This window comes from Cynocephalus volans, chromosome 13 (assembly GCF_027409185.1).
Source record: "Cynocephalus volans isolate mCynVol1 chromosome 13, mCynVol1.pri, whole genome shotgun sequence".
NCBI lineage: Eukaryota > Metazoa > Chordata > Mammalia > Dermoptera > Cynocephalidae > Cynocephalus > Cynocephalus volans.
The window spans coordinates 69,209,967-69,220,426 of NC_084472.1; the positions used below are offsets into that span (position 1 = coordinate 69,209,967).

The 10,460-nt window shown below is 50.1% G+C and overlaps 1 protein-coding gene across 1 annotated transcript; it reads right to left on the minus strand.

Annotated features, from left to right (window-relative positions):
• Window positions 1-293: 293 nt before the first annotated feature.
• Window positions 294-9,750, minus strand: PTGR3 (prostaglandin reductase 3). The gene is made up of 2 exons (XM_063076794.1): window positions 9,387-9,750; window positions 294-3,080 (listed from the first exon to the last, which is right to left on the minus strand). Exons 1-2 carry the CDS (start codon window positions 9,593-9,595, stop codon window positions 2,156-2,158), a joined length of 1,134 nt encoding a protein of 377 aa, XP_062932864.1. The 5' UTR covers window positions 9,596-9,750; the 3' UTR covers window positions 294-2,155.
• Window positions 9,751-10,460: the final 710 nt, after the last annotated feature.

Below are 10,460 nucleotides of genomic sequence, written 5' to 3' on the forward strand. Positions count from 1 at the left end.
TTACCCTCCCATTAAAGTGAAAGAAACCGGGACTCACTTCAGTTTAGAAGAAGCAATTTAGTTGGTAACGTCCTTATTCAAGTCTTTACAAAGGGAGAAAGTGCATTATTGCTTAGATTTCACACATCTATCTGCATAAGAAGCAACTAAACCTTTTAGACATATACTATGTTAAATTTAATAATATGCTTTGATTAGATTATTTTATTACAACATTTTTCCATTACCAGTCATTTCCTGTGCACTGTTACATTCATAAAACCTGTCCCCCCCACCCCCCTTTGTTTGTTTGTGTATGTAAAAGCAGGGCAAAGTCTCTTTCCTTTTTGCTACAGCTGTTAGGTCTGAAAGGGACAGATTAATAACTAAGCACCACATTGGACAAGCTCTTCTTGTCCCCTGCACCAGTAACCCTTTGCTATAATGAGGACACAAAGAGCCTCGCATCAGGCTGCTACCCTTCTTCATAACTCAAAAGCGTCACTGTGGCAATAGCCTCTAGTGCTATTTGTCTTTAGTGCAGTTGTGACACTTCGGCATGATCCATAATTTGGCAGCTATTTACCGTGACATTTCCCTTCAGTGCAGCCATAACATTCAGTGAAGCCATTATTTGGTTCCATTTACCATATAAATTGTATTGTTGTGCATGCATGCTAGCAGCTACATTAGGTACCTGAAAATAAGTAAATCTTGTAAAATAGATACTAACAGCTACTCAGCAGTAGGCTTTTCTTGCTCCTTAGATGGAAGGAAAGAAAAATTAAATATAGTCCCCAACTTTCCCGGAGCATCTTTAATTGCGTTTATATTTATTAAGCGTGGTACATAACTGAAACCCACGACTTTGAAAAATAATCTGGTGGACTTCACTTTCAATTAGAAAGGCATGTGGGATTTCAGCTTAACGGTGAGAGCTGCAGAAATCTTTGGGGCCCTGAAGGTTAAGAGGCAAGTGGATCAGCTGTAGGCATGATTCAGAAGAGAAGGCACTGTCTGTCTCCCTACTTTTCCTGTATGGTCAGTAAAAGTGTGTCACATCGGATGAGACTAACGAGAAGCATCTCACTCCCCCAGAACACGTGAAGTGAAATGAGAATGTGGGATCAAGAGCTGCTGTTCTGTGTTTCCACGACTAGATAAAACACACCTCCTATGTCCAAAAGCCTTTAACGAGAAGCAAATGTATTATTATTTCAGGTCACTTAGGTCCCTACTGTGCACGGTGCTACTTCAGGCACATGAAGTATGCCGTTGTTAATCCCTTGTGGTGTGCCAGAGAGTGCCCTCCCAGGTCATGTCATGTGTGCCCTCGCTTGAATGTAGCACACTCTTTTCCCTTTCCTGTGCATATATTAATTTTTTAAAGTTCCCTAATTTTTACAGTTCCTCGTTCCAATATTTACTTTCTTGTCATATGTTTTCAACACTAATTTGCTTAAGAGAAGAGAAAAATTTTCCATTTCATGTGTGTCTCACTAGGATGACTGTAGATAAAAGCCACTAAATAATAGATACTTATTTACAATTCATTTGTATTCACTGAATCATTTTTCTAATGACGTAACAAAATCAAATTTGGAGGAGTACTTCCCTAAATTTCTATTTAGTTGGTAAGTGATTTATAGGAAAAAAGGGCCATTTCCTGAGGATGTGGACTCTGAAAATTTAGGACTGACATTTGCTACATCTCTCACTTGTGAACTACTTATTAGCATGAGACCAAATTCTCCCAAAGCAAAGAAGAATTTGTGAACTATTTTCAAGACTGATTTTAAAGTCTCATCAAGCTGAAGACATACTGATTCGATCAGATCTTGCATCAGGAATTAATTAAGTTCCCTGGAACAATAAAATCTGGAATGAGACTGTCCATGGCTAAAGAATCAAATGTAAACGTTTTACCTCTTAGCCAGTGAAGGAAGTTTTATTAGCACATTTTTCCCCCCAAGGTAGGAGCAGAGAGAGAGAGAGAGAGAGAGAGAGAGAGAGAGAGAGAGAGAGAGAGAGAGAGAGAGAAACCTATTCATTAACACCTCACTTTTGTTTTAAGAAATATTACATCCATTACCAACTAAAAATAAATTGATTTGAGTAATTCTAAGGCATAGAGTACCCATTTTCTTCTCCTTTGATTTACGTCATTGTTCTGTTTTTACAGCTTACTGTTGACAGAGTGAGGTAGTTCAACTACAATTTTTCCAGTGTTTTTTCCCATGTACATATAATCGACAGCACGGAATACAGACTCCAGGCCAGTGAACCTGCCCTCTGGAGACAGATCTCCAAGGTCCACCTCACAAACCAGGTGTCCACTTGCACACATCTTGAGCAAGTGGTCCATGGCTGCTTGGTACTCAGAGAGGTAATGGTTCAGGAAGAAGCCCTGGACGCTGGCAGATTTCTTCAGCAGTTTGGCTGGCAATGTTCCTGCTTTCACAGGTGAAAGGCCAGTAGGAGTTTGGTAGCCAGAGACAAACCCAATGACTATCAAGCGCCCTTTGGTAGCCAAGGCATCTACAGCCAAGTCAAACATGGCTCCCCCAACAGATTCATAGACCACATCGACCCCTTCGGGAAACTCCTGCTTAAGGACAGTACCAACAGTCTCAGTCTTATAGTTGATAGGACGATCACAGCCAACAGATTTCAGAAAAGCAGACTTTTCATCAGAAGAGCAGGTTCCAATGACATGGCACTTGGCCCTCTTTGCAAGCTGCACAGCAAACTGGCCTGTTCCTCCAGCTGCCGCTGTCACCAAAACTTTTTTCCCTTCAGCCAGTTCTCCCAACTCCTTCAGGCTGATGTAAGCGGTGGTGCCACTTACCAGCAGGGTGAGATACTCGGGTTTCACGGAAGGCACTGGAGTTGCAATGTTGGCAGGCACAACTGTGTACTCAGCAAAAGAACCAGGTGCCATGTAAGCCACAGCTTGGCCGACTGTGTATCTGGCACTAGCAGAGAGGCCTAAGGCTACCACCTCACCGATACCTTCGAAGCCTATGTCAAAGGGGGTTTTAACTGAAGGGTTATAGCGGCCAGCTGAATAGTTGATGTCAGATGCGTTAACACCCACAAATCTAGAAGAAAACAAACAAACAAATGTATTAAGATGCTTTCTTTGTTAAGGTCTTTATATTCTGCTTAGAAGAAATCCCCTAACTCTGCTGATTGTGGAGGGGTTGCTAAGCTATACAGTCTGATAGAATTTGAGAAAATTTGTCCTGCTGTTCAGCTGAAAAAAAGAAATTAAGCAAGTATTAGTTCAACAGTGGTTTGCACTCAGTGTTGGCATATTTTATTCTTTCATCAGTTTAGAAATAATTTCATATCACTTTAAACAGCTAGTTACTTACTTCACATGCCATTTATTTCTGTCTTCTTTCTTTTAAAAGGGGGAAAAAAAGTCAGGAAGCCCTCATTATATACAAACTTCACTGGAGCTATGAGTTGGAAATTAATTGGCCTCTTAACAAAGATGTTAAAAACAACACTGGGATAAAATATATTCAAAGAAGTAGACTTGTATTGATTCTGGCAACAATTTAACACTTCAGATAATAATAGTAATGACAATGATATTATTAAAGATTGATGTCATGTGCAAGGTCATTGGTTGCTACATGTTACTGCAGGCGTTGTTCAGAACATTGTTAGAGTGGTTGCCGCAAATTGTCTTTCTGATGTAACTATGTCCACTGTGAAAATAAGCATTTTGATTAATTGAACAAAAACTGGGTAGAGCAATTTTTATGGAACATTCAACATTTTACAGTCCTTTTCAGATGAAAAGGAAAGGAAAGCAAATCGTCACTATATTTTTCCTCAACGAGAAACAGAGACATAGCTTGATTAATACCAGATGATTATTTTCATTTTGGTATCCAGAGTCAATTTAATTGCAAGGCCAGTATTTTTCACCAGCTTTTTTCCATCTCAGTATAACTCATAACAAAAATATCCTGATACATAGGAGGAAAACAACAACAACAACAACAACAAAAAACATCTACTAGAATGTCAGGAGGTGCCTTAGACACATAACGGAGGACCCTAAAAATGTCATTTCCACCTGTAATGATATGAAAAGATGGTAATCTGGTGGCTGGAGGAAAGCTGTTAAGTAGGTCATTTTAAAAGAATTCACTTTTAATTTAACTTAATAAACCAAAACTGCCCTGTGTGACAATACACTTTCAGTGTAATATAGATAATATTACGCACTTATAAATGCTCCCTTATGATTATTCCTTGTATATCTGCAATACTGAAAGGTCTCTACATATTGTAGAAATGTGAAAGCGGGAAATGATTTCTTTCCGTTATGTGAAGCTGCTTTCAGAAGTCAGCACACCACACAGCCTCGATAATAGGCTACAGAATTCCATACCCATAAATGATACACAATAATGAGAAGTGGGAAAATGATTTTTGCTGGTTTCTCATATGGCATTTAATACCAAGCTGCCTACATTCTATTTTCAGAGAAGGAGGGGATGCCATCTTTCCTTTAAATTTGCATAATTCTCAAGGCCTGGTCTTTTTAGAAGGGGCCAGCTTCCTGAGAGCTTGCTCCTGGACCCCACAGCAGCAGCCCAGGGCACACAGCCCAGCTGGAGCGAGCTCAATGCCCCTGCCGCAGGCTGTAAAGCGAACTCCAGGAAAGGTGCCTGTGCGGTGGAAGCAATGGCAGAGTTTGCTTTAGAGGTGGCCAGTTCTGTTCTCCATGCTCCTTCGCCCACGATTAAACCTTCCCATGCCCCTCGCCCCTCCCGTCTTGTCGCCCCTGGAGTGGCCGATCCTCCGCGGGGTGCCCCCCCTTGGGCTCAGAGAGACGAAACCCCCCTCTCCCCGCCCCAGGCAGTGGTGAGACCAAGCAGGGTAAGGCAGAAGAGAGCGCACACGCGCTGGACGCGGGAACGGGGAGCGGGGCAAAGGCCAAACTTAGTGGGGTGGGAGTGGGGCTCTGTTGGGAGCTGGGGTGGCTGCTGCTGGCCAGTGGCAGTTTGAGTTTGCCATGCGGCTTTGCTTGAAAAATCATACCAAACAAGCACCGGCAAGCGCTGGAAAGGTTGCGACAGGCCCGCAGGGCCTGCGCGCCCGGTCCCTCTCGCCGTCCCCCGCAGCGCGCTCGGTGAGCCCGGGCCGGCCTGCAGAGCGCCAGAAGTAGGTGCTTCTGGGCCGACCTCTCCTCGGAAGAGCGCGGCCACCGCTTGTGGCTTAATCCGTCCCACGGCCTCCCCACTGCCACCACGGAGAGGGTGATCAATGGCCCAACTTCAGAAGCGGGCTGGGGTCGTGCCTGCTGGGCCCTGGAGCGGAAGGGCCACCACTCAGGCTCACGACCGTGTCCTCGGCCTCCCCGGGCCGCGGGGGTCTCAGCGTATGCGCCCAGCACGCGCCCTTAGTCCCAGCGTCGGGCAGGGTGCTCCCGCCCCGGGCCGACAAGTTCTGAGTCCCGAGCACTTGGCGCGCCTGAGCGTAGCGACCACCAGACAGGGCCCGCCTGCGGCCCGGACCTTGACCTTGGCCTTGCGTGCACCCCCATTTTCACCCCTCCCCCACCCCCGCCAGCCCCGCCGTTTTCTAAATCGCCTGGGTCGTGGATGAAGGAAACTCAGGCTGGAGGCAGCAGCCTGCCCGCTGCTCGGCTCCGTCCGCGCACCGCGCCCTCTCCTGGGTCTCCCGGCCCCTACTGCGGGGACCCTGCCTCTCTCGGGTCCCTGCTTTGATACCGCATTGCCGCAGCGGCTGCTGGAGTCCCGCCACTGCCCGGGACCCGCCTCGGTCCTTACCTGGGCTTTGGGAAGAAGCTGCGCGAGGCTCGGGAGCTTTTGCCTTCGCTCCACCAGAAATTAGCTCAAGAGCAGCAAGCGCAAAGGGAAAGGGGCCCAGGTCGGGGAGAGGGGACAGGAAGGGACTGAGAGCCACAAAAACCCAGGAGAGACGCGCTAGGAAGGATGCGCTCATCTGTAGACCCTCCCTGTACCCCCCTGTAATTGCAAATGCGTGTTTGTGGTGAGTGCGGGATTCTAGCAATCCGACCCGAGGAGCCACTTGAAAGACGAAAATCCAGGAACCCTGGAAAAAATGATGGGACCGGTACGGACGTTTCCCAAACACATACCCTCCTGGAGTCACCCGGTTTATTTATACTGAAAAGAGCGGAATGTTCATCATGTTTATTGTGGAACGGGGCGATCCTGCGGTGGGGAGGAAACGCTTTCCTTTGAACAAAAACCAAATGCCAAGACTCAAGTCCAGAGTAAAAGCCTTCAATACTGGGAGACAAAACAAAGTCGTCCAAACCCAAACCAGACCTTCCTTTAAAAAAAAAAAAAAAAAAAAAAGAAAGAAAGAAAGAAAGAAAGAAAGAAAGAAAGAGAAAGAGAAACAAAGTAAGAAAAAAAAAAAGGAAAGAAAAAAATCTCGGCTCGGGGAGTCAGCAGAAATACTGAGTATTGCTACCCTCCCGTGAGCAACAAACCCTGTATCAAAACGCCACCCCACCCCCATGCTCTCCTCGCTATTCCTACAAACTCGTTGCTCCATTATCTTACACTTGAGCGGAAAATCATCAGAAATATTTGGAAACGAAATAATCCGTCACCCTCTTAGAAAAGAGCTAAAAACAGCACATAAAATGATTTCACCTGGGGGTGTCGTGCTCCCGTTTTTCTTTTCTAAGGGCTGAGCATAAAGGAGGAGACGTGAAGTTGTCCTCGGATGCACGAAACAGTAAGGTGAGAAATGGGTAAAGGAATCCAATGATACTTTCCACTGGGATTTTATATGGACCTCCTCACACCGTTCATGAATGGTAAACCTTATTATCCTAAAGCGATGTCTACCTTACAAGCACGTCCCTCCCTGTTAGTGAAGAATTTGTATTTTCTGTGAAGATGTGATGAGATGTGCAAATGGTTGACTGAAAGAAAAAGTCACACGGAGCACAACTGAAACCTCCGAACACCTTCCCAAACAAGTGAATTTGGGCTTAATCCATTCATTCCAGAGCTGATTTGATTATGATAAAAATAAGGACCTGCATAAAATTTTAATGCAATTAAGACTGCTTAGGGGAGATTTGGTCTATGATTGAAATGAACTAAACCGCAGTGAATTATTAAACCTCTATTCTTAAAAAAAAAAAAAAAATCGGTAAAATGCCACCTCCACTGACACTGTTCACAAGAATGAAGGCTCTTCCCACACTTTGGTGGTAAGAGCAGATTTTCCTACAGAGCAGGGAAAGGGGTAGCGCAAAGAGTCCGCCCACTCTCAACTCGCAGAAAACTGGCCGCATTCTCTTTCTGTGGCGGATTCAAGGTACAAGTTAGAGGTCAAGCCGTTCACATAAATATATCATTTATATTAAAGGGATTCCTGGCATATGTGGAGGGAAAAAAGAGGCATGGATTTTAAATCAACCCAAACTGATGAGCTCCAAACGTGGGGCCGGCGCTCCTGCCCTCTGAACACTGAATTCAGGGATCCAGCCTTGGGCTATCCCTGGTGACCCAGCGCTGGCGGCGCCTGGGCACCCTGCTGCACCGCCAACGTGGCGGGACAGCAGCCCTTTGGGGAAGGGGTAAGGGAGGTGGCCGAGAGCGATAGCGAGCGTGAAGGGACAGGAGTACGGGAAGGGAAAGATACCCAAGGAGTTGATTCACACTCACGGAGAGAGAGGCCCGGGAGTGCGGGCGCAGCAGACGGCCCCAGCCTCCACCGTGCCGGGTGGTCCCACCCGCCCGGCGCCTGGCTGTAGCCCTCTAACGTCACGCCTTGCCCTGTGTGTCCCCTCTATGTCGCCCCCTCCCCATCTCTTACCCTTTCTAAAAGGGATTTTATTCGTGCAGGTGTGTGTGTTTATATTAGTGTTCACAGCCTATGGCATACTTTATCAGAAACAGAAAAAAAAAAAAAAAAAAATCCCACGTGGAACTTTTTGCCCGTTGAAGTTCGGAAAGCTTTTCTGTCCGGTCTCATCGCAACTTCTGGTGCATTCCTCGTGCACTTTTCATGCACTTTGTACGTTCTACGTGAACACACCCTCAAGCCCTTCTTTTAACTTGGCAGGATGCTGCTGTTATTCTCCTCAGCCTCAGCATTTCATCCTAGGACGAAGTAGTCCTCTGTACCCTGTTTCTCGGGCCAATGCAAACGTTTTTAAAGATGCCCCCCCACCCCACCCTTTAGGGCGCTCCTTACAACGGCTCACTCAATCACTACGTTTCCAACAGGTTTCCAAAAGTTTTATATCATGATCATCCTTCCTCAATCCTGCAGTCTTGCTTGGAAGGCTAAGAATCTCTAAAATGGACATTAAACGTTGCATCAAGCTCTTAGGGTACATTTTGTCCTTCAGTCCTTGCAGGGTGATCTGCAGTACTTTCTAGCACACAATCTGCAACGTAGTTAAAGGCAGAACTTACTGCTCCCTTCGGTAATACTAGTATTATTCAACCTGAAACACTGTAACCATTGGGATGGACTTAGCAGGCCAGAGGGCGTATAGGAACGCCTCGCCTGCCAAGCCCTGCAGCGAGGGGATCCACGGAGCAGAGACCCGTGCGGGCGTGGCTCCCAGAGTAAGGTCCCTTTTCTTCCTGTTGCTTCACCAGTTACTAAAGATTAGTGAGGTGGAAACACATTAGGGTTTGAAGGTCGGGCAACGGCTCGAATGAATGTCCGCAAAACGTGCGGGCAAGTGCAGCGATGCTCCCTCCTCCCCCAACCCCGGCCCAGGCCCAGCTGCTCGGGACACACGCCACGCGCCTGTCGTTACACTCAGAGGACAGACAACAGTCACACTGCACTGACAATACGCAGACGACACCGGCGAGGTGCACACCAACACACCCAAGGACAGGCTCCACCACTGCGAGGCGGCTGACAACCTGGAGGGGACAGGAAAAGCCAGCAGGGTCCCCGGCCTCCTTCCTCCAAAGCACGTTTACCTAAACGTCGCAGTTTGTGTCCAGGATGTTCCTGCTCCACCCTAAAGATTATGTCAACGCAGGAACCGTGGGTGCGCGCGGGTGGGCCGGGCGGGGTGCCTCCCCTTCTGGGTCCCGTCGGTTTTATTTCGGGAGCGGGAGGGGGAGGAGGGAGGGCTGGAGGAGGAGGGGAATCCCAAATTAAAATAACCCTCAGTTATGAGGACGCTCGGTGGCATCGGATATTCACACCAGCAACAGTCACATCACATTCGCCAGATGGCGGCGGGTTCAACTTCCTGGGATCTCGCAAAGTCAAGCTGTGCGCCCGAGCGCGCGCCGGAGTGTGGGCACGCGGGCAGGCCCGGGACCGCCGGGAGCGGCGCTACCGCGGCCGGGGCCGGGGGCCGGCGCGGGGGGCCGGGGCGGGGGCGCGGCCGGGCTCACCGGTTCCGGACGAGGAGGTCTCCGTCCCCGGGGAGCGGCACCGGGCAGTCCCGGCGCAGGGTGACGGCCTCGCGGAAGTTGGGGCTCAGCCTTGTCACCACCAGCTTCTGCATGGCCCGGGGGATGGCGGAGCCCTGGAAGTCCAGGAAGTGGCGGGCGTACGACATGTCCAAGATGGTCCGGGCCCCGGCGGGAGCCAACCGCAGCATGGCCCGCGCCTCCGACCGCTCTGTGCGCCGCGGCTGGCCGGGGTCGCGCCCAGCCCGCTCGGCTCGGCTCGGCTCGGCTCGGCGCGGCGCGGCGCGGGCGGGCGGGCGGAGCAGGCGGGTCCGCCCCTCCTCCGGCCGGCGCCCTCCCCCCGGCTCCCCCCACCCAGCTCCCACTCCCCCAGCCGCCCCCTCCACCCCGCGCGCAGCGCCCCGCGTCGGCGCAGCCCCGGAGGAAACCGGGTGCGCCACCCCCGGGGTCCCGGCCGGGGGACCGCTGCCGCCCCGGCCGCTGCTCCTTTAATCTTTTTGTTTTGGTTTGAATCTTCTCGGCGCAGAGTGGCCGAGGATCCTCTCCGCCCTCCCCCTTCCTCCCGGAGCGGGAGAGGCACCGGATATCCCCACCCTCCCCACGCTCGAAAAGCCGGATTTGACTCCTCTGGAAGGGGGGCGGCTAGCGAGGGCCCCGCGCGTCCGGCGATCGCTCGCAGCCCCGAACCGGCTGCAGCCCCGGGCGTCCCTGGAGCGGCGCGGCGGCCGGCGCAGGCGCCTCCCCTTCCCGTGCGAAGCGTTCACTTCCTTGCAAGGTGGTACGAATCAACCCCGAGCGCAGCCGGGGCGGCGGGGCACGGCCTGGGGCCCCGGGCCGGGCGGGGAGCCCCCGCCGCCATTGCACGCGCACTCGCACTGACTGCGGGGCGGGGGGCTCCCGGTGCACCCTGCGCCCCAGGCTCGTGGCTTCTGTCCCCGGAACGCCTTGCCCGCGCCTTCTGCTTTCTGTCTGTCCCATGCAAGTTGCACGAACTAAGCCATTTTATTTATTTTGGCCTAGATTTCGTGTTTTTCCATGAATGCTTTAAGTAGCTCT